At 31.4% G+C, this 25,806-nt stretch overlaps 2 protein-coding genes across 3 annotated transcripts in view; one reads left to right on the top strand and one right to left on the bottom strand.

Moving 5' to 3' along the window:
* The window catches only part of LOC143066998 (26S proteasome non-ATPase regulatory subunit 1-like), a 189,071-nt gene that overhangs the window by 28,497 nt on the left and 134,768 nt on the right, over positions 1–25,806 (bottom strand). The gene's annotated exons all lie outside the window — the stretch shown is intronic.
* Positions 566–19,960, top strand: LOC143067000 (D(2) dopamine receptor-like). The gene is made up of 2 exons (XM_076239924.1): positions 566–1,029; positions 18,694–19,960. The coding sequence occupies exons 1-2, from the start codon at positions 714–716 to the stop codon at positions 19,830–19,832; spliced, it is 1,455 nt and encodes a 484-aa protein (XP_076096039.1). The 5' UTR covers positions 566–713; the 3' UTR covers positions 19,833–19,960.

The raw sequence follows: 25,806 nt of genomic DNA on the forward strand, positions 1-25,806 counted from the left end.
CAATTATAAAAATAAAATTTAAGTTTCTATTGAAATGGTTGAATCATATAGATTTTGAATATTCAATATTCAGTTATAAAAATAAAGTTTTGAGCTTCTGTTGAAAGGGATTTATACAACTTTCTTCTAAAGTAGCTTATTTTTCAATAATTTGATGTAGTATATAGTTAAGTAGTGGAGAAAATCAAACATTCTATCAGAAATCTTAAGATCAACATATCATAACATAAGTAGATATATCATATTAATCAAGTAAATATACTGACAGACTAATTAATGGCGATTTCTTTGATTGCTTAAGAAGATCGGAAATGAAAAAGCCATTTTAGAGGAGATTGTATTGATTGTTACGCTAATTGGTGTTACTGATTAAGTGGGTTTTACACATACCTATAGGAATTATTGATAACAATATATTAATTATCTATTCAAACCAATCAAAACTTCTTGTTTCAGCCTCTACAGAACTTTTATTGTAAAAATCAATTCTGACCAGACAGGTAAAAATGTGATGGATGTAATACACTGCAATAAAGTATTTAGGAACATTTCATGACGAGGATCCCGCTATAATTCACGTAATAAAGTAAATAGTACGTCACAATGATCATGGAATATATCGTGCATTTTAGAACTTCTGGTCACATGTTTCAAAAAGTTCAAAAGTTAGAATAAGTACATAAGAAATATCAAAGTGTCATTTATTTATAAAGATGACAATATCTCAACAAAAAAATATTAGTGAAAAGAATGGAACAGAATATATACAATGGGATTTACTGCTGAACCAATCAACGATTCATCCAAACTCAACAAATTCTAGCATGGAGACCGAGTATAACTGGGCCATATTACTATGGTCTCCGTTGATAATATTTGGAATTGCTGGGAATATACTTGTGTGTATGGCTATATCTATGGAGAAACGCCTTCAAACTGTGACCAATTACTTTCTGTTGTCTCTCGCTGTGACTGACTTACTTGTGTGTGTTATAGTTATGCCACTTAGCATCATTAATGAATTTACAGGTAAGAAAAACACATTCAAACACAAATTATTATTAATGATTATTTATTTATTTCTTATCTTTTATTTTTTTATAATGATAATTCATTTTGGAATTTATGAAACTTTGTGTCTTGCTGAAAAAAAAACAAAGTTATTAAAAGAAAACTTATCAACATTTTCAAAAGGAAATAACTACAACAATATGTTCCATTTCAACTTCAGTTCAAAGTAAATAAAAAATTTCCATGAAGAAAATTTACACAAAATAAAAAAAAAGTATAAGTATATTTTCGTCATTTTGATCGATTATAGCGATAAAAGCTTAAAAGCATGGATTTAACATTCAAAATTTATTAAAAACAAACATTTTTTCAAAGTGATTGGATAAAAAATAGATTAATATCCAAAAAAATATGTTATGAACTGGCATTACATTTGACTTTGGTAGAAAACAAATAAGATGTTAAATGACTGTTTTACCCATTAATTTCTCCATTTGTAGAAAAATTCCTGTACATCATTCTTAGCATTTAATTCCATTTGATTTCAAACTGACTTTGTATATAACAACTTATTCATTTAACCTTCATTAACCATCACAGTTATTAAGTATCCATCTAAAATCTGATCCTAGAAACCTTATATAAAACACACTTCATACAAAATAATTCCAAATCAATTCTTGAAACAATCTTTTCAGTTATTAAAAAGCTATAAAATCACTACTTAAAATAAATTATTTTCATGCAAGATTTCCTTCATTTAAAAAATCATTATTGGTTTTCATTGTAATGAAATATTCACCATTGATATCATCAAAAATAACTAGTTTGTTTCATGATGTTTATATCTCATTACATTATCAGATCACAAAGCACTTGGTGAGGAAATTAACTGATTCATTATTTCATCTCATAACTAATTATTTTTTTCATCATGTATAAACCTTGGAGTATAACACAGCATATGAGTACTGAAAACAAGGAGTTCCAAAATTGGAAATGACTGAAACAAATTTGAATTTGTAATTTTCTACTTTGGTCATGTGCTTATGTAGATGATCTCATTTATTATCTCATAGTTTATAAGATCAACAGAGAAAGAAACTTGACAATAACTGATTCATTATATTTCCAAGTAATATATGCATGACAATCAGACCATTTAAAAGAAGTAGCATGAAATCCTGTCATTTTCCTGTCTCCAATAATTGTGTTCCTAACTTGTACTGTGTGACGTCGGACTATTGTTCAATTTGAGCAATGCTTTTGAAGAAAGTTTTCAATACAAGATATTGCTATACTTAAACCTGTAGTTTTGGTTCAACAATTACTTAATCAATTACATTACAAATGTTACAACCAAACATTGATTTCTTGTTTATTTATAATAAAATCATTGTATACGCAAACAGTAGGTGAAAAATAAACTTCTATTAATATATACATCAGTTATAAATGTATACAATGGGCAAACAATACACTTATATTAATATATATATATCAGAGATATCTCTATACAAAAGAAAAAATACTTAAGCAATAAATGCATTTTTTAAAAGTATATTTTATATAAAGGACAGAAATCTGTGTTTCATATAGAAAATAAACATCATTTACATCATTACTTTTATATGCTAAAAAATCCTTACAAAACAATAAAATTCTTATAAATAAAAATAAATTGGGAATGTGTCCATGGTATACAGATGATGCCCCCACTTGCATATAACTTTATAAAGGGACATAACTCAACAACTGTAAAAACGATGCTTCCCAAATTTGTATTTGATCTGAGTTTTGTGGTAATTAGCATTGATTATAAGTTTCATAACATTTAGTTGAAGCAAACTAAAGTTAAGAAACAGAAACAAAAAATTCAGCAATTTTTCCATTTGTAAAGGGGCATAACTCTAGAATAGTAAAAGTAACGCCCTCAAAATTCAAACTTGATCTGTGTATAGTGGGAAGAAGCATTGTGTAAAAGTTTCATAACATTTAGTTGAGGCAAACTAAAGTTAGAGAACAGAAACCGATTTTGGACATACATACAGATGGACATTAGTGTGAAACTTACTGCCCCCTCCACTACAGTGGGGATGTAAAAAAAACAACCCTACACCAATAAATTATATATGCTGTTTTAAAGAAACATGTATTTATGCATCTCAATTGTAGACAATTTCTAATAGAGACAAGGCAGACTGGACTCTCTTCCCTCCATTATGGCAGAAACTTCCAAGTTTTTGTTACATTTTCTGCTTTTTGATTGCCCCCTTTTTTATTATCTCCTCAGACACATTTATTGATAAATTAGGGCCTGTACAGTAATAGTGAATTTCATTTTGGGTGAAATATTCACTTCATAAAGTTATTGACCAATCAGATAATTTCTCAAAGATGTATGTACAAACTTTTACTAGATCTTTACCTACAATTTAATTGTACTAGTGATAAATCTATATCTGTGTTATTTAATTACTTATTGCAATTATGTAATACATAAATGTTACGTGCAAAGGGTCACAATATCAACTAACTGAGAAGATAGTCTGAACAATCTTTTGCCTCTAACATTGCTGATAATAAATTTCTTAATTATCGCCAGACCTTAAAAAAAAACATGCAACTAATAACTAAAATTTTAGCCTGAAGGACTGTGGTATGATTGACAACATTAAACTTGCTACAGAAATAGCCTGCATATTCCAAAGGCTGAACAAGTTTTCACAAAACAAATGCAGAGAGGAAACCTTCAAGTGCTAAATCTTGTCAATACTAATTAAATTACAAGTATAACCACCACATAATAACAAGATTTTACAAGGTTTTCTAATGTCATAACTAAGTACTTCAAACTGAAAACAGTGTCTGGCTCCTAAATGGTTTTCAGTAAGATAACACTTATTATAACAATTTTTGACAAATATTTCTGACTATTTGATCATTGTTTAGTTATAAGGTAGAGGACTTTTGTAATGCACATGTCTTATTCTACATACTCTTATTTTTTATTTAATTCGTTTTTCAACAGAAACTGTGATGTAAGCTTATATACCACTTTAAACTGTGATTAAATAAAACAACAACTTGTATATAATGGCTATTTACTTCATATTATACTAAAACTTAACTTCTTATCTGAAATAATTGAAAACAAAGAACTTTAAAATTAATTTTAGATGGTTTAAATACAGATAATTTTAGATTGGTTGGTAATACACTTTCTAAGATTGTAATAATTTGGATTGGTAATACACTTTAGATTATTGATTAGTTACAGGTTACCTACCACAGAAGATGACTTATGTCTACACCTGTTGATTAATGCTGCCAAACTTATCTTAAAGCAATTCATTTACTTAGCTTTAAAGAAAAATGGCATTATTATATTTGACCATTCTACGCTGGAAATTTATTTATTTCACATTTTTAAAAAATAATGTTTGTTTTCAATATACATTGGAACAAGCTATGTCTTAACTTCCTGCCAGCTGCTGCATCTCTCAAATTGCAACAGTTGACTAAAAACTGAGTTATTCTGTGCTATTGTTTTTTGAGAATTCCAATGGTTTTTGTGTTTCCTTTTGATTATTAGCACAGTCAAATTATCCCTTCATATCAATCAATTGTCTTGTAACTGGTCATGTTAAAAACCGTATGTATACTAGACAGCTGCATGAGAAAATGTCTTGCTCACAAATCAGAGAGAAACAGGACAGGGATTCCTGTAGATTTAATACATGTTTCTGGATGTGGAATTTCAAAAGGATCTGAGTCATCTGGAGTAAGGAAAAGTTGCCTTCTTTATTTCTGATTAATGTCATAATAGAACTATAGAATGACTGATCATTAAAATCTATACGAATTCAATTCTTAATTTCTTATTTATTTATTAAGAAAAGCATCAATTTATAACTGAGGAATGAACCTTGAACATGTGTCAAAATTAGAGGATTGTTTACACTATACGTTAGTTATTGTGAAATGGATCACGGAAACAAGAATTGAAAACCCACAGACAAAACTGTTATGGAATTTTAAAACTGGTTCTTGAACAAACAAGTATATTTTTCTAGAACATTTTTTAGTCTAAAACTTCTATAACTCATCTGTTTTTAATCTTTTGAACAGTTTAACGGGAACGGGAACGGAAAGACAACTTCACACTGTCATTTTACATCATAATATAGAAATAGTCAGGTGTTCAGATCCAAATTGATCAAACAGAACTGAAGTTAACTTTAATTAAAATCACATGAGTTTTGTATGATGTATTGGTTAGAACAGATTGTTTCTACATTAATTGTCTCACATAACTGAATGGTCAATGTCCTACAGTCCTTCCTTCTTTTCATGTTATTTATTCTATAAGATTAGATACTCTAAAATAAATATGGTCAGAAACCTTTTTGGCTGATGGACTTGAGAAAATTAATTCAGAAAACCCCTTTAGTTGTGGGAGTTATAATTTTGGTTAATAGTGGTCTAACATGTAAGATGAATCAGTGTTATAACAAACCTATTTAGATCTCTATATAGACCTAATATCCTTATAAAACCTTTCTAATTTCCATATCTAATCTTAACTATTGTTTTATAAAGCCCTTGACAGGATAGGCAACAAATACAACCAGTGACATCAGAATATCTATTTTACTTGCATGGAAATCATCATCTTTTTAATTTCATGCTTTAAAATGAAACTGACAGCCTTTCGGAACTAGATTACACTTTTGTCAACTTCCAAATATTTTAATCAATATTATGAAAAAACAATGAGTTTTCTTTTCTGTTGTAAGTTATTAAAACAGTTATCTGACTAAACAATATGCCATCCTTACTCCATTGATTTAACAACTATATATGTGATATAGAAACAGAACAATGTATATGGTAATAGGACTCAGTCAGGATGTTCTTTTCAATGTTAGACTGTACATACAATAGGACAAGAATTTAATGCATAAAAACAATTCCATTGATGACACCTTCTCCACTTGGCTTTTTTAAAACAATTTTTGTCTGTCAGTAGGATAGAAGGATGAAAAACAAGAATTATTGAGATTATACTGTCTTGTACAACTTTTAAAACATCATTTACAGTTAACAAACGTCTTTATACCAACAATAGTCAACTAAAATATAAGGAGAGACATCTGGTGACAGGATAATTGCCCACATTTGCTAACATTATACTGCAAGGGCAAGGACACACTATCCTTTTGGAAAGTGCATTGTAATTTACTTATTTTGCCTCATCTGATATTTACAAACATAAGAAAACCTTTACAAGACAACAGTCAGTCTCTGATTACAGAATGTTTTCAGTGTAAATATTCTGACATTTTGTCTGGGATCTCCATGACATTAAACATTTTATAATCAACAGAAATAAGATTCCTATCTACATATTGCTGGCACAAAAACTTCATTCACACACCAGCTTGTTCTACCTTTGTCAAACTGTGTGTTAAATAAACTCATAGCAATACCTGATATTACAGAGATGTAAGATAAACAAAATCAGCAAGAAACCAGATATTTGTTGAAATCATCTAAAAAGTAAACAGCTGAGGTCATTTCAATACCACAGACTCATTTGATCATTAAAGTAACATGGTGGCACATAATCCTAAACGTTTCCCACTCTCTGACTACCATTGTGTGATTACTAAATATAAACTAGCTAATATATCTGGTGGTATGTAAAAAGATAAAAAAAAAAAGGTGCTAAATGTGAGGAGAAATAGTACCGCTGCATGTGAGAACTATCCAAACAGTGCATGATTAGATGAAAATCACTTTATACTGATTTTAGCATTCATTTCAAATATCAATTTCCATGAACCTGAAAATAAAATTAATTTACCAGTGCTGACAAGAAACAAAGACCAAACAGATTATGAGTGAAATCACAGACCATTGAACACTAACCACACCAATGGATAAATGGACAGTTATAAAATTATGAACTAATTGACTTGGAGGGGATTACATTTGTGTACTAGTTAACCCACAAGAGTGAAAAGACCAACATGTTTCTCTCACACTCTCAGCCCACTGATATCAATGGTTTCATAAATAACTATTCCTTGCTTGCCTTGGTCAAAATGTTAACTCCAGTGCAAAAACATGGAAGAAACTTTACAACCTAAATTTATCTATAACCCACAATAATTGAGTCTGTATGTCATTAAAAGAAGACTACAACAGATCAAACTAATATCAGGTACACAAATGTGGAACAAATGATATTTTGTGAATTGTAACTATTCTGAACCAACTCACCTTATAGATGATTTAATAAGAAACATATCTAATCTATCATGCAACAGAAATTAATCCAATGCTTTAAGTTACTGTAAACTTATAAACCTCTTCATATACACCCAAAAGGATGACCATGTGGCTGCATTGAGTGACCAATTCCAAAAATCTTAATTTATAGTCCTCCAACATTCTTAGTCCAATGATATTTCACACACACTTTATTGTTGAAGACCATTTGTTAACTTCTTGATGCCAGGTTTACTGTGTACCAAACAATATATCCCTAGCTGCCAGGAGATATGAACCAAAGAACCCTTCTGTGTACTAAATAACCTTTGTACCAAGTGAACATTATGGAAGTCCATGACTGTCTTCTGATGTTAATTGTTTTATATGTTCGGTGCTTTATTCATTATGTTCAGTATAGTATCTATATTATGTTCAGTAGTTTTCCTATTATGTTCAGTAGTTTTGACATTATTTGGTGCTTTTGTTATTATGTTCAGTAGTTTCATTATTATATGATGTGGTATTGGAATTATGTTCGGTACTTCTGGCGTTATATGCAGTGCATTTTTCATTATGTTCAGTAGATTCAGTATTATTTACAGTACATTATGTAATATCTTCTGTGGTGCCGGTTTCTTTATATTCGGCAGATTCTTCATTATGTTCAGTAAAAGCATCAGTATTATACTCGGTTCAATCAACAATATGTTCAGTGGTTGTGTCAATATGATGATGCAGTAAAAGTCGGAAAATCAATAACGGAAATTGAACAAAAAAAAACAAACTATCGCGGATATTTTCGACCGACGTTTTCTTTTCGTGGAAACCTTTACGGTATGGAATAAAAATGGAAGAAATGGAAGCAGTATTAAATCAGCTTGGTTAACTTTCACACTTTTTCAATTTTCACAAGGAAAAAACACTCCTGACTTAATTTGTAAGATGTAATGATTGATTGATTGTTGTTTTCTGAAGGTACAGTGGCAAATAGTTCATGCATATTTATGACGGAATGAAGAATTTTTTAAACAAGAAATAAGAAGTTGCATGCATTGTCGTTGATAAACCCTGACAATAGAGATGAAAAAAGACAAACAGCAAAAATAAAATATAAAAACATATTCTTTTGTATTCCTAGTAGGTAACCCTTTTTGTTGGTTGGTTGTAGCAAATAAATCTCAAGCACCGACTTTTAAGAGACCACCAAAAATCATATATTTATTTGAAGTAACCCAAGATATGTGAGGTTGTGGATGAGGTTTATAGAATAGAGAAAGTTGATTCACAAATATGACAATACCAATGATAATTCATGGTAACACGGATTAGCCAGCCATGAACCTGTATTTGTATTTTCTCAATCTATTCCTCTTAACTCTGGCTATCTTTGGTGGATCTAGAAACTAAATCTAGAAATATGTTTTTAAACGCTGTGTTCGATAAAAGATATTAAGTTATTGGTTAGGGTACTTTCTAGTCTCTTATTAAACAAAAATGGCCATGTTGTATGAATTACTTAAATAATATGAACCATAATTGTACAGAAATGGTGAAAATTTGCACAGAATTAAAGTTTTGCACTTTGTATTTTGATATTCATGACCTTTCTAATAGACAGTCTATGGTAATCATATTTACACTTAGACCTTGTTAGTTTTTGTGTATACTGTTTGAATTTGGAAGATTAAAAAAAATGACATTCATATTGATACTCAGTGTTAATTGTTTGTAGCACTTTGTACAATAATTCATTCTATACTCTTGCATTATTTCACAGTAACCAGCATACATTTCCATGAAACTCTTTGAATGGATGCAATTTATGAATAGTTGTTTTCTATTTTTTCCTGCCATTGCAGAACTCTTTCTTGTCAATAAAATATGTTTGTCAGAACTCTATCACGAACTGTTTTATCTTTTTTGTAATAATTTCTGACACCATGTAGGAGAAGGAGGCATTATTCTCTTTTCTGTAAGCCTCATACATAACCTCATGTCTTGGGTTATTTCAAATAAATATCTGATATGCAAGCGCCTTTTAGCGGGGTAGGATGCAGAACTCTAAAAGAATATCTACAAGAAGATTGTTGGTGGTCTCTTAAAAGTCGGTACATGGGATTAATATGCTACTAGCCAACAAAAAGGGTTAACTACTAGGAATACAAAACCTATATAATATGTTTTTATATTTTATTTTTGCTGTTTGTCTTTTTGCCTTCTCTCTATGGTCAAGGTGTATCACCAACACCGCATGCAACTTTTTATTTCTTGTTTAAAAGTTATTCTCTCCGTCAGAAATAAACGTGAAATGTTTGCCACTGTACATTCAGAATACAACAATCATGACATCTTACAAATTAAGTCAGAAGTGTTTTTTCCTTGTGAAAATCAATAACGTGTGAACGTTAAAACAAACCGATTTAATACTGATTCCATTTCTTTCGTAGAGGTGTCCATGAAGAAAACGTCTGACGAAAATATCCGCGTTCGTTTTTTTCAGACAATTTTCGTTATTGATTTCCTTACTTTTTACTGCATCATCATATTGACACAACTACTGAAAAAATTGTTCATTGAACCGAGTATAATACTGATGCTTTTACTGAACATAATGAAGAATCTGCCGAATATAAAGAAACCGGCACCACTGAAGATAATACATAATGTACTGCAAATAATACTGAATCTACTGAACACAACGTCAAAAGTACTGAACATAATGAAATATGCACCGAATATAACGTCAGAAGTACCTAACATAATTTAAATACCACTGCATATAATTATGAAACTACTGAACATAATGTCAAAACTACTGAACATAATGTCAAAACTACTGAACATAATATAAAAAATACTGAACATAATATAAATACTATACTGAATATATTGCATAAAGCACCGAATATAATATAAATACTATACTGAATATAATGCATAAAGCACCGAACATATTAACCATTTAACATCAGAAGACAGTTCCATAGAACATCATTGTATGTTAGTGTTTCTGAGTATACCTTTAACTGAGTAATTATACTAAGTCTTGGTGTTCACTTCACTCCATTCAGATAACAGACATGTCAGACAACCATTCATAATTTACTTCACCTAGTTGGCAGAAATATCTGACCTACTAACTCCCTCACTACTATGACCTTATTTACATCACCCAGCTGGCAGACATGTTTGACCTACTAATTCACCCACTACACTAGTTTACTGAACACCACCCAATTTCAGTCACGTTTTACCTACTAACTCCCTCACTCTTATGACCTACTTAAACTCATCCAGTTGACAGACATTTTCGACCTACTAACAACCTAACTACTATCTGATTTTTAACTCATCAATCAATCAATCAATCTTTTGAATACCTCTTTAAAAGCATGTCTCACCACAAATTTCTCTTCCAATGATATAATTTTAAATCTCCCAGTTGTCAGACATTTCAGCCTGTCTATAACACCAGTTGGCTGACACGTCTAACCACAACTGTTCCTGTTTTCACTGTAAGTTCTTAACACCTGATTTAAAGGTTTCACCTGTCAACAGTTAAATCAGTATCATAGTGAGGAATTTTTGGCAAGCTTTGAACTGCATGGAGGTAAAGGAAATAAAAAAGGATATTAAAATATAGTTTACCCCCTACATGCTCATGTCCTATGTAACAAACCAAGATATCAATGGGCAACAAAAAACAACTTTGACAAATGGTTCAAACACTTGTTAGATACTGTTGTAATTTTCACTTTTGCATACCTCCATTTAATTCCATTCATACACTGTATTAAAAAAAAAGAGACAATCACAAAAACTGTGGAAGATGAATTCAAAGATTACTTGCAATGTCTGCAATGGGAAAACATGTACTTGTATTACTAGAATATCATTCTATAACAAAAATCATTTACTATTTCTTGGTAAACAACGCAATTTTGTTTTACCATTTTTGTATGTATATAGAACATCTATTATTGGTCAGCAGATAGACATTCTGGTAGCTGCTAGGGTGAGATACAGACTAACCTTACTAAGACGTTCCCGCAGTTCTTAAAAAAATGATGAAAGGCTATCAATGTATTGGGTTAATGCATCTAAGTTAACATTTACTTATAATGTGCCATACATACTTCCATGTTAAATTAAGTGAGGAAGACATTTCCTCACCCAAACCTATCAATTTCTGAAACAATAAAGTTTTGCCAGTGGAAACTAATATGGTCAGTGTCATAGGTGGGCTGGCTCACCATATACATCCCTGGTCAATCAGTCCAAGGAAATATTATTCACAGATCAAAAGGAAAGTCTTTCTACTTATTGTATATTTGGAAAAACAATTTTCAAGGTTCACTGTGAATTCAAGGCAACTATTCTTGTTGTTTTATTGAGGTTTCTAGAACAATGCCTTCAATCCATTAAGACAATACAAATCAGGTTTTCTTGAAAGCAGATTTGGAAATCTGTCAGTCAATATTTCTAGCTTCCAGTAGAAAGTTAAACTAAATTCAATAAAGAATCTACCATAGTTAAAAAATTGCCTTAAGATCATTTTAACTTGTAACAACACTTTTTAGTACTGACAAACTTGTTACCATTATGCATTCAAATGGAATAAAAGAAATGATTTTTTGAGTAGGACAGCAAAATTTTGATAGATATTGTGAATATATAGCCCTGGACTTAAAATAGCATAATACAATTTGTAAATTTTCTACTGCAGTTACATCTTACAGTCATCTAACCCAAATATTCTAGTTATAAAAGAGAACATTATTTAAGTTTTAGTGAATTAATATATACTGGATAAATGACAGCTATGTACAATGAGCTGTGTACTATGATTAGGAAAATATTCTACAGAAAAAACCTATCACATAATGGCAAATTAGGGGGAATACAAAGGATCCTTTAAAATTGAACATTACCACAAAAAGAAGGGAGATTTCATATTTCCAAATTTTAAGGTTTACAAAAAATTTTGGAAAGCAATTACATCTGTAAATGAGTTATAAAGGTTTTCTGGGTAAACTTTATTTTTATTGTTTCGAAAAAATATTTAATTTGCTTGTGCCAGACTTTATAAAATATGTAGGTTTATTATCTGTCTGTAACGATGATGATTGTTATAATCAACAGAAGATTGTTAGTGCTGTCTTAAACATTTTATTGGTTGATCTATGAACTTTGACCTCATGCATATTAAACTTATATTTCTTATAAGAGCTAATCATAATCAATACTTGCTTATGTTTAAAGAGAAAATGATATATTTGCTTAAGACTGGTGCCAAGAGTAATTAATTGGGGTTATTGAAGATTCAATGTTATCATAATCTGCATGGCAAACAAATAAAAATAAAAAGCTTGCTTTACTTCCAGGTAAATCATTTGTACATGTATCATGGTGGTCCAATGAAAGGGTTTCACTATTCAAAAAGGGCCTTATTAATATTATGAAATTTAGATTAATGAAAAACAGGAAATGATACATTACTCCCTAAATTTTTTAAAAAGGGAGCTAAGTAGAGAAGTACATTTTATATCTGCTTTTAAGTACCCAATACAGTAGTCACCAAATAAAACATTTAAAAAAAACAACTCAATTTAATAGATAGATTGGACATGCTACATGTCTAGTCTGGTAATTTGTCTTTGAATGCATAGTATACTGAAAATCTTTGATGATAAGGTTGCCCTTTTAAAATGAATCATGAATGTTTAACTTTCATCAATTTTCTATACATATATGAGGTCAGTGGAATCCTGACCTATGCAGGCAGACATTGGGTTCCTTACAAATGATTCAATAGATCAAGTATTGTCAATCATAATTATTAGAAACAGAAATTCATGCATTGTTGTGCTTAACATCTCCCCACTCCTTACTTTAAAGTACCAGAAAGCAGAAAAAATGTGTCAGACAAATCTGATTTGTGCTCAAACTTTCCAAATCATCACTGTTAAACAGCTGACTAAATATGAAGTATTCTTTTTAGAAGTTTCTTTGAAAAGTGTGACAGAATTGGAGACAACATATAGTAGACCTATAACTAGTGTATTACTTTCTTGGTGACTACGTCCTACTGAACTGTTGCTATGCCATCTTCAAGATTCTCTTCAATTATCCTCTCTGTGCAGAGAGTTTATCCTAATATTTTATAACTTTATTATATGATTCAGGTTTATCTTCCATTCAACAGAACTACGTTTTATTTAAAATCCATAAGTTTTAATACTAGAAACATCAATTTCTTAATCCACACAAATCAATATCAATAAACTAAAGTAACATTGATAAATCTTCTGCTAATTTAACACAACATATTAATGACGTTAATCAGTAGGCAATTGTGACATCAGAATTCTTGGTCAACTCTGCCCCACGATAAATCATATTAAAACAATGCTTATGGTTATGTATTCAAATTATGGTTGATCGGTTCATTCTGAATTCTTCTATAATAAATATATTTTCCTATTTATGTTTTTTTTTTAAATTTTTCTTTCCAGATTTATTTGTATTTCTCGTATTAAAAGCCAATTTAGAAGCTGAAAAGATTCAAATCTATTTCGTCAAAACAAATTAAAAAGAAATCGTAGTTCCTCTTATTAAGTATGTCAAGTAACGTCAAAGAAATTATCTATTTCTTAAAACTTTAACATTTAGAGCAGGTTATAAAATATTGTATTTAAGGATATGAACCTTAAGATAGGCAATTAAGTAAAGTAAGAAAAAAAAGATAAAATCCTTAGGCCCATAAAAATGTTATAAAGTTTTACAGCAATTTACTATATTCCAAGTAGAGGCTATAGAATGTGTATTATAAAGTCTGGTATCATTATAAAGTATAAGTATCATTGGCCTTTTTGTTGACAAACTTTGGTTTTGTTTATTATACTTTTATATGATATGTGAATTAGAGAATATTTTACAGTGATTAGAATCCCAGACTGCTTTTTAATGATAGATGATTGTTAGACGTAATTGATTTGGCTTTTTCTTCCAGGGTATTGACCTTGCTAACTACCACTGTTTTCCCTGCAGCAGGGTTAAATTGATTTGCCTATCCAATTTTCTGCTTCTATTTTACTCTGAAAATATGGAAAAAAGTTTAATCCTTCTGAAGTTGAATGGAGGAATTAGAAATAATCCAGCTAGGATTTTAACTTCAATATTTGATCAATATATAAAAAAGTGTTTAAAAGGAATAGAGCCAGTAACCTCAATGAACGGCCCTGTAAAGGGTAATTTTTAAAACTTAAAATGTAAAAAAGTGTTTGTAATGCTAACATATTATTTTAAAGAGTAATATAAGAAAAAACTGTTTATCTGCTTCCTTATTATAATTATATTAACCAGAAATAAGTACAGATTTCATTTTAGTCCATTTTTTATAGAAATTTGTTATTTTCTTCGTAACCGTATATTTTTTGAATTTATACATGGCACCACACCTGAGGCTCAATGAAAGTTTGGTTGAAATGTAAAGAATATGGAATATTTAAAAGTTTTTCAGCAAAAATATTTGTGGGCAATAATTATCTCTTGCATTAACTTCACATGTGCTTGATAATGACACCACTTTAAGTGGTACTACCACAATATTAACCTTAACTGAATCTTTAAGACAAGTGACATTTAAAAACATACAGGATGCATTAGAATGTAAGTTACCGAGTACTACATCAAAATGTAATTAATCATCAAAAACATTTTCATTTTTGATATTTCAATATTGGAATAACCTCATTAACACTGTAAAATAACAATTAACACTAATTAAACAAAACTTGTCAGCCAATACACACTAATTAAGTAATCATTACACTATAAGCACTTATATTTCTATGATTTATTCATTAGCTATTGTATGTTCTCAAAATAACCCAACTAAAACCATTTTCATATCTGGAAACTAAAATAAGACAATAAAGTCAGCAAATGGTCTAAAGCCTTGTCAATATTTCTCTAATAATGGACTTGATGACATTCTGTATGTGCCTGTCTGGAACCTGTAATTCAGTGGTTGTCATTTTGTTGCTGTATATCCTATTTGTTGTTCATAAATCATACTGTTAGTTTTCTCACTAAGAATATTCAAATATAACTTATATGAAAGGGAGGCAGACATGTTACTGATGCACCACTGATTCATTGAGTTTGAGGGGTGTCAAAGTTGTTTACCATGACTTTCAATGTTTGGTTTTTATCCTTGCCGACTTTTGATGTTCAGATTTTATCCTTGTCTTACAGAGTGATGGTTGGTAATAATTTTTGACTCAACATTGAGGAGTTTTGAAGTTGGAGAGCAGAAACAATATGTGACAGAGAGATGGACAATACATTAATGCCTTCGACTTATTACTGAATAACAATATGTGACAGAGAGATTGACAATACATTAATGCCTTTGACTTATTACTGAATAACAATATGTGACAGAGAGATGGACAATACATTAATGCCTTTGACTTATTACTGAATAACAATATGTGACAGAGAGATTGACAATACATTAATGCCTTTGACTTGTTACTGAATAACAATATGTGACAGAGAGATGGACAATACATTAATGCCTTTGACTTATTACTGAATAACAATATGTGACAGAGAGATGGACAATACATTAATGCCTTTGACTTATTACTGAATAACAATATGTGACAGAGAGATTGACAATACATTAATGCCTTTGACTTATTACTGAATAACAATATGTGACAGAGAGATGGACAATACATTAATGCCTTTGACTTATTACTGAATAACAATATGTGACAGAGAGATTGACAATACATTAATGCCTTTGACTTGTTACTGAATAACAATATGTGACAGAGAGATTGACAATACATTAATGCCTTTGACTTATTACTGAATAACAATATGTGACAGAGAGATGGACAATACATTAATGCCTTTGACTTATTACTGAATAACAATATGTGACAGAGAGATGGACAATACATTAATGCCTTTGACTTATTACTGAATAACAATATGTGACAGAGAGATTGACAATACATTAATGCCTTTGACTTATTACTGAATAACAATATGTGACAGAGAGATGGACAATACATTAATGCCTTTGACTTATTACTGAATAACAATATGTGACAGAGAGATGGACAATACATTAATGCCTTTGACTTATTACTGAATAACAATATGTGACAGAGAGATGGACAATACATTAATGCCTTTGACTTATTACTGAATAACAATATGTGACAGAGAGATGGACAATACATTAATGCCTTTGACTTATTACTGAATAACAATATGTGACAGAGAGATGGACAATACATTAATGCCTTTGACTTGTTACTGAATAACAAAGCAGAAATCCTTATGTAATAAATCTATAGAGAAATTTGGCCCCAAAACTTCCTCAGGGTTGAAAGACAATAAATAAAGAGGTTATGACATTTGGGACAACTTTGAACCTGGAATATCTCTACTACGTTGAAATAGCACTACACAAAATGGTTCTAGAATCTTTACAAACCTCACTGGACAATTAAGACTATATAATTGCTGGATGACAATAGTTGTCAAGCACAGACCAGAATGGAGAATGACATTCCTTCCTTTAATCAATAAAGTTTCTATCGAAATATGATTTCTTCATAAAATTATACATTACTGACAGGAAATACAACACAATGTATTGTAAATATTATAATATGAGAACAGAAACCTAGGCCTCTGCAAGATACAACACTATATAAATAACACATGGCTGAGAGGGTGATAGAGCAGATTGTTACCCAGAGAAAACATTGTCAACTGAAGCGAAGCCAAGGTTGACAATGTCTTTTTGAGAGATAACAATCTGCTCTACACCTCTCAGATATGTGTTATTACTGTTGATTAAATTTCAAATTCAAATAAATAAATTATGACGTCTTGTACATAACAACCATCCATATTTAATAAAGCGCACACTTGATCAAGCGTCTCCGTGAAGGGTAATAGAGTATTTGCCATAGGATAGACTTGTATTTAATAAAGCGCACACTTGATCAAGCGTCTCCATGAAGGGTAATAGAGTAAATTAACACCCTCGTATTAGCCAATCAAAATCTGGCATTTTGACATGAAGTATACTAAAATGTATTGTAAATATTATAATATTAGAACAGAAACCTATGCCTCTGCAAGACACAACACAATGTATTGTAAATATTATAATATGAGAACAGAAACCTAGGCCTCTGCAAGATACAACACATTGTATTGTAAATATTATAATATGAGAACAGAAACCTAGGCCTCTGTAAGATACAACACAATGTATTGTCAATATTATAATATGAGAACAGAAACCTAGGCCTCTGCAAGATACAACACATTGTATTGTAAATATTATAATATTAGAACAGAAACCTAGGCCTCTGCAAGACACAACACAATGTATTGTAAATATTATAATATGAGAACAGAAACCTAGGCCTCTGCAAGATACAACACATTGTATTGTAAATATTATAATATGAGAACAGAAACCTAGGCCTCTGTAAGATACAACACAATGTATTGTCAATATTATAATATGAGAACAGAAACCTAGGCCTCTGCAAGATATAACACATTGTATTGTAAATATTATAATATTAGAACAGAAACCTATGCCTCTGCAAGACACAACACAATGTATTGTAAATATTATAATATGAGAACAGAAACCTAGGCCTCTGCAAGATACAACACATTGTATTGTAAATATTATAATATGAGAACAGAAACCTAGGCCTCTGCAAGATACAACACATTGTATTGTAAATATTATAATATGAGAACAGAAACCTAGGCCTCTACAAGATACAACACATTGCATTGTAAATATTATAATATGAGAACAGAAACCTAGGCCTCTGCAAGATACAACACATTGCATTGTAAATATTATAATATGAGAACAGAAACCTAGGCCTCTGCAAGATACAAAACAATGTATTGTAAATATTATAATATGAGAACAGAAACCTATGCCTCTGCAAGATACAAAACATAGATGTTTGGTAAAAACATTTAAAGTAATATGTTCAAAATTGTAAAGAATGTCTTTTCCAAAGCATCTTTAAAGGAGCAAAGTTCTCTCTGATCATGATCCAACACAAGTCCATTCTCAATTTTAAGATATTATAAAAAGAAAGGATATTGCTTAGCATGAAAATATACTATGAAACATTGCTTTTTAGCATGTCCCCGATTTCTTAACATAATTTGATACATATGAAATAATACAAGAGTTAATAAATATAAAAATTTCTTTAAACCTGAGACTGAGTTCTATTATTTCAATTCAGTGGATGAAGACATTTTTGTTTTTTGTATTCTGTGTTTATATCAATTGTTTGTATTATGTTTGTTTATTTATTTTTTCAGGTCAGTGGTTGTTTGGACCAGTTCTTTGTGATTTTTTTGTGACTGCTGATGTCTTCATGTGCACATCTTCTATACTTCATTTATGTACGATATCACTTGAAAGATTCATGGCTATACGAGCACCTCTTTCAAACCGTAATAAATCAAAAACTGTTGTGATATTAAAAATAATAATGGTATGGGTTATAGCAGTCACAATATCAAGCCCGATTACAATTCTAGGATTTGTAGACGAGTCAAATATTTTAAGTGGGAACTACTGTGTTCTAAGCAACAAACATTTTATGATATATGGATCAATATGTGCTTTCTTCATTCCACTTTTCATCATGATTTTATCCTACAGTATAACTTTGTATTTACTCATACGACAGTCTAAAAAGTGTCAAAGAGGAAATCATAATGGTAAACCTATAATGAGGAGATCGTTGAGTCGAAAACCTGTCCAACGCCGTCCATATGTACGATTTCAATCAAAACTGACATCTCCGAATGGAAGTATTGTGGGGAATGCCGATAATCAGTTTTCACCAATGATAGGTAGAAAGCCAGGTAGAAAACAGCGATTACGTCCCAGCTTAACTTTTCCTATTCAAAAGAATACCCCGTATCTTAGTCCAGGAGATGTGTCACCTGACAAGGAATGTTCTGTGTATCATTCACAAGAAGTGCTAAACAGTAAATGGGATAAAAAGGCAAACTTTAATTTGTCAAGTCCCTCAGCATTATCTAGACTGATAAAGAAACATCAAATGGAGCTTAAAGAAGCGAGAATAAAAACAGATGATGTTCAGACTGAACAGAAAGCTTCAAAAGTCATAGGAATAGTATTTATAATATTTGTAGTCTGCTGGGCACCATTTTTCATCGTCAACATAACTTCAGCCTTGTGTGATAAATGCTTCTTTAGTCAGACACTGATTTCAACTTTCGTATGGCTTGGCTTCTTATCAAGCACAATCAATCCTATCATTTATACCATGTTTAACAAAACATTTAAAATGACCTTTAAAAAGCTAATACTTTGTCAATATGATACGCTTCAACGTAAAACACGGGTCCAACGTTGGATGTTAAGTAACGGGATCAGTCACTATCCAACCAGCTCCAGTACTGTTAGCTTAGAGACACCATGCTGACAAGACATAAAAACCATCTTATAGTCAAGTACAATTCACCTGTCAAAAGTCAATTAATCATCTCAAACTGTTTTTAATTGTCTCAAAGATGGATTTCCAATATTAAAATAATAATATATCTTCTTTAATTTCTACTTCAACTTTATTTGTTGTGAAATATTTTGATCAAGTGTTATCATTAAACACAAATAATAAACATCAACAAAAATAACCACAGCTTCTATTGTAAAATTATTAATATCATTGGAAATAAATAATCTACTGATAGATAGTAAACATCAATAGCAGAATATCAGGTATCAAATTTAGAATCTTTCACCTTTTTTCTATGATCATTGGGTGTTTCTATCAGCAATGTTACAGAATTTATAGTTTCTTCTGTTCAGAATGCATTTATAGATGTGTGATTACAATCATAAGTGGATCACCAGAGAGACAATTACTCAATAAATCATGGCAAATCTTATTACTGATTTAGAACAACACAAAATCAGGGACTACTTGGACCCCTGGTTTAATGTTTTACAACAATAAATACCTACCCTTTGGTAGATTTGTTCATGCTTTATTGATCCAGGTTGGTAGATTTTTGCTAGAATGGTGATTTCACAAAATCATTAAAAGAACAAAAATTCTATCATGGAACATGGAAGAAATATTGGTTCCTTTATAAAACGTCATTAGAATTGAGGGCAGAAGTCTTTTAATTTTGTTCCATAATGTGTTCTTTTAAAATAGAACTTTTTCTTTGCTATATTATGTTTTGTTTTGTTATGACAATAAATAAAGATATCAAGTGGTTTAACACATTAAATATTGTCTGGTTGAAGATTACTTTACAGGTGGACAAAAACCTTGGAAAGAAAACTTAACAATGATCAATTACATACACATAATAACTTGGTGTAAGTGTTGACACTTTCCAGCAAGCTTAGTGCCAGATGACAGGGGTTTAACCTGGGTTTAGCTTAGACTCTGTGTAATACAAAACAATAACAACAGCAAATACTACTTCTGATTAAGCTACCACATATATATCTGTGGCTTGTTGACTATCCTTGAGGATGACCCATATAGCCGTGTGTACAAAACCAATCTGATAAATCTATCTCTCCTTGTATCTGACCCATTACAGATCTGATGATGGACATAACAACATCATTCACATGATCAAAGTCATCAGTAGAGATGCCAGATAACAGTAAAATCATTCATACCTTTTATAAGATATTGTTTTCCCATTCTGCAAGTATTTATTGTAATGGTTTTAAGATTAAAAGTTTATCTGAAGTTCATAGCCAGAGTCAAGCAACAAAAACCAACTGTTAAAATGTCTGAATTTGCTTTACTAAATAGAACAAATATATAAATAACTTTACCACAATTGTTAAATAACATAGTTTATCTTGAACGTCCAATAAGCATGAACTTTAGAACTCTCTTTGTACACTGTAAGTGAGGGTCCATCATTTTAATGCATCAAAGTCCTGTTATTTCAGAGGAAAAACAAGAGGCTGTCACAACGACAGCAAACCGGATTTATTAATATTTATTTGTGTCCTGGCAATATCACAAGAACCATTACTGATGAATGGTGAAAGTGAAAATCGTCAATATCAAATTTGACCTCCATTTTGTCATCAGTATCAACATCTTAAAATTTGAAAAGCTTAGATTGAATGGTTCATGAGTAAATGCAACAACGTGAATGGAAACGCCATTTCACAATCTTTCAAGAACCATAACTCCTGAACGGTAAAAGTCAAAATCGTCATTATTGAACTTGACCTCTAATTTGCCATCAGTAACAACATATAAAAATTTCAAAAGCTTTGGTTGAATGGTTCATGAGAAAATGCACGGACACGACTGGAAACACCATTTTTCAATCTTTCAAGAACCATAACTCCTGAACGGTAAAAGTCAAAATCGTCATTATTGAACTTGACCTCTATTTTGTCATCAGTAACAACATATTAAAATTTGGGAAGCTTTGGAAAAACAGTTCATGCGTAAATGCACGAACACGACTGGAAACACCATTTTTCAATCTTTCAAGAACCATAACTCCTGAACGGTAAAAGTCAAAATCGTCATTATTAAACTTGACCTCCATTTTGTCATCAGTAACAACATATTAAAATTTGGGAAGCTTAGTTAGAACAGTTCATGCGTAAATGCACGGACACGACTGGAAACTCCATTTTTCAATCTTTCAAGAACCATAACTCCTGAACGGTAAAAGTCAAAATCGCCATTATTGGACTTGATCTCCATTTTGTCATCAGTAACAACATATTAAAATTTGGGAAGCTTTGGTAAAACAGTTCATGCGTAAATGCACGAACACGACTGGAAACACCATTTTTCAATCTTTCAAGAACCATAACTCCTGAACGGTAAAAGTCAAAATCGTCATTATTAAACTTGACCTCCATTTTGTCATCAGTAACAACATATTAAAATTTGGGAAGCTTAGTTAGAACAGTTCATGCGTAAATGCACGGACACGACTGGAAACTCCATTTTTCAATCTTTCAAGAACCATAACTCCTGAACGGTATAAGTCAAAATCGCCATTATTGGACTTGATCTCCATTTTGTCATCAGTAACAACATATTAAAATTTGGAAAGCTTAGGTAGAACAGTTCATGCGTAAATGCAGGGACACGACTGGAAACTCCATTATTCAATCTTTCAAGAACCATAACTCCTGAACGGTAAAAGTCAAAATCGCCATTATTGAACATGACCTTCATTTAGTTGTCAGTAACAACATATTAAAATTTTAAAAGCTTTGGTTGAACGGTTCATGAGTTAATGCACGGACAACATTTGATTCCCGCCCGCCCGCCCGACCGACCGACCGACCGCCCGCCCGACCGCCCGCCCGCCCGACCGCCGTACATCCCCAAATCAATAACCGACATTTTTGTCACAAAAATCCGGTTAAAAATTCAGAAAATTCTATGTAAAAATATTGTATGCTACAAATAACAGTATAGAATGTAATAAGAATGTAACGAATTAGCTGCAATACAGAGACACTTACTTCTGTAACCCTTATTATTAACATGACATGATTGTTACACTTTGTATGCATAACTTCTCGTAGACAGTAAAGAGTTTAAAATATACACACTTCTTTCTATAATTCACAAAAGCGAAGTACTACCACTTATAACCCAAACAAAGAACCCTAGGACCACCTCTGTTAAGCTAGGAGGAGACCAGTATGACCAAATCAAGACCATATTGGTAACTTATTAGGTAAAGCAAAATATATATCTGCCATGTAACTCAGCATTGTGGCAAATATTTGTTTCAATCAGAACTCTGGTTTCAGATTAAAAAATAATCTCTATTACTTTGGACAGATAACAAATGTAGTAGAGGTGTCAATAACTCAAACTGGTCCTTCATGTCAGATCAGGGAACCAGTCAAAACTTGATGTTTATCATTATTTACCACATATGAGGGTTAAACTAAGGACTCTACCCCCATAAAATACTGATAAAGAAAGAAAAAAAACAGATATAAATATTACATATCACATAGTTATTAAATATGATAATGAATTTATCTTGTTTTATGAGAAATGTCAAGATTTTGACAGAAAATACACTGAAGTCTAGAGTTGAATCTGTAGAAATGTTCCTATACTCAAGACAGAATACATCGTTAAACAGATAAAGAAGACGTTGTAAGGTGCAATGTCTTATCATTTCAATGTATATTTTATCATCATACTCATCAAATGGTTCTGCAGTTTTGAATTTTATGGAAATGTTTGTTTTTACTTGAGCTAATGTCAGCAACTGTTTTAAAGCTGTTTATGTATTGGTACTGAATACAATCAAACAGTTGAAAGATTTTTTTCAATAAATTTTAATCTTTGGGTGTAATTCAGACTATTTCATTACTTTTTAGACCATTAACCTTCGGAGCCTAATAGAATGTATTTGCAAACTAACCTATCTGGTTAGATCAAATCACTTAATTCTTATCTTTCTAGTATCCTGTTTCCACTGAGAAATATCATCTAATTACAGAACATCTTGATTGTAGGAGCCATGAAAGTGTGGATGGTGCATGATAAGATTTTATCAAGTTTTTGTTTCATTTCATTACAAGTGTTTACAAAACTCTGCAATTAAGATACAGAATCAAAGCAGCATGTCTAGTATCAATTTACATAAATATTTCAGCTATCTACCATTTCAACAATATACACAAGGATACACAGGGTATAGGGGACAGAAACTTAATGAAATCTTAATCTACCATTTCTAGAGCATGGGGGACAAACACATAATGAAACCTATCTACCATTTACACACTACACATAAGGATACACGGGGTATAGGGAACAGCAACTTAATGAAACATATCTACCATTTCTAGAGTATGGGGGACAAACACATAATGAAACCTATCTACCATTTCAACACTACAAACAAGGATACACGGGGTATAGGGAACAGAAACTTAATGAAACATATCTACCATTTCTAGAGTATGGGGGACAAACACATAATGAAACCTATCTACCATTTCAACACTACAAACAAAGATACCCAGAGTATAGGGGACAGAAACTTAATGAAACCTATCTACCATTTCAACACTACACACAAGGATACACAGGGTATAGGGAACAGCAACTTAATGAAACATATCTACCATTTCTAGAGTATGGGGGACAAACACATAATGAAACCTATCTACCATTTCAACACTACACACAAGGATACACAGGGTATAGGGAACAGCAACTTAATGAAACATATCTACCATTTCTAGAGTATGGGGGACAAACACATAATGAAACCTATCTACCATTTCAACACTACACACAAGGATACACAGGGTATAGGGAACAGCAACTTAATGAAACATATCTACCATTTCTAGAGTATGGGGGACAAACACATAATGAAACCTATCTACCATTTCAACACTACACACAAGGATACACAGGGTATAGGGAACAGCAACTTAATGAAACATATCTACCATTTCTAGAGTATGGGGGACAAACACATAATGAAACCTATCTACCATTTCAACACTACAAACAAGGATACACGGGGTATAGGCTACAGCAACTTAATGAAACATATCTACCATTTCTAGAGTATGGGGGACAAACACATAATGAAACCTATCTACCATTTCAACACTACACACAAGGATACACAGGGTATAGGGAACAGCAACTTAATGAAACATATCTACCATTTCTAGAGTATGGGGGACAAACACATAATGAAACCTATCTACCATTTCAACATTACAAACAAGGATACACAGGGTATAGGGGACAGAAACTTAATGAAACCTATCTACCATTTCAACACTACACACAAGGATACACAGGGTATAGGGAACAGAAACTTAATGAAACATATCTACCATTTCTAGAGTATGGGGGACAGAAACATAATGAAACCTATCTACCATTTCAACACTACAAACAAGGATACACGGGGTATAGGCTACAGCAACTTAATGAAACATATCTACCATTTCTAGAGTATGGGGGACAAACACATAATGAAACCTATCTACCATTTCAACATTACAAACAAGGATACACAGGGTATAGGGGACAGAAACTTAATGAAACCTATCTACCATTTCAACACTACACACAAGGATACACAGGGTATAGGGAACAGAAACTTAATGAAACATATCTACCATTTCTAGAGTATGGGGGACAGAAACATAATGAAACCTATCTACCATTTCAACACTACAAACAAAGATACCCAGAGTATAGGGGACAGAAACTTAATGAAACCTATCTACCATTTCAACACTACACACAAGGATACACAGAGTATAGGGAACAGAAACTTAATGAAACCTATCTACCATTTCTAGAGTATGGGGGACAGAAACATAATGAAACCTATCTACCATTTCAACACTACAAACAAAGATACCCAGAGTATAGGGAACAGAAA

The sequence above is a fragment of the Mytilus galloprovincialis genome, chromosome 3 (assembly GCF_965363235.1).
Source record: "Mytilus galloprovincialis chromosome 3, xbMytGall1.hap1.1, whole genome shotgun sequence".
Classification (NCBI taxonomy): domain Eukaryota; kingdom Metazoa; phylum Mollusca; class Bivalvia; order Mytilida; family Mytilidae; genus Mytilus; species Mytilus galloprovincialis.

Excerpts from the sequence above, each read along its gene's own strand:
- LOC143067000 (XM_076239924.1), top strand. The coding sequence starts at position 714 with ATGACAATATCTCAACAAAAAAATATTAGTGAAAAGAATGGAACAGAA. Across the intron at positions 1,030-18,693 it reads CATCATTAATGAATTTACAG|GTCAGTGGTTGTTTGGACCA; the intron begins GTAAGAAAAACA and ends TTATTTTTTCAG.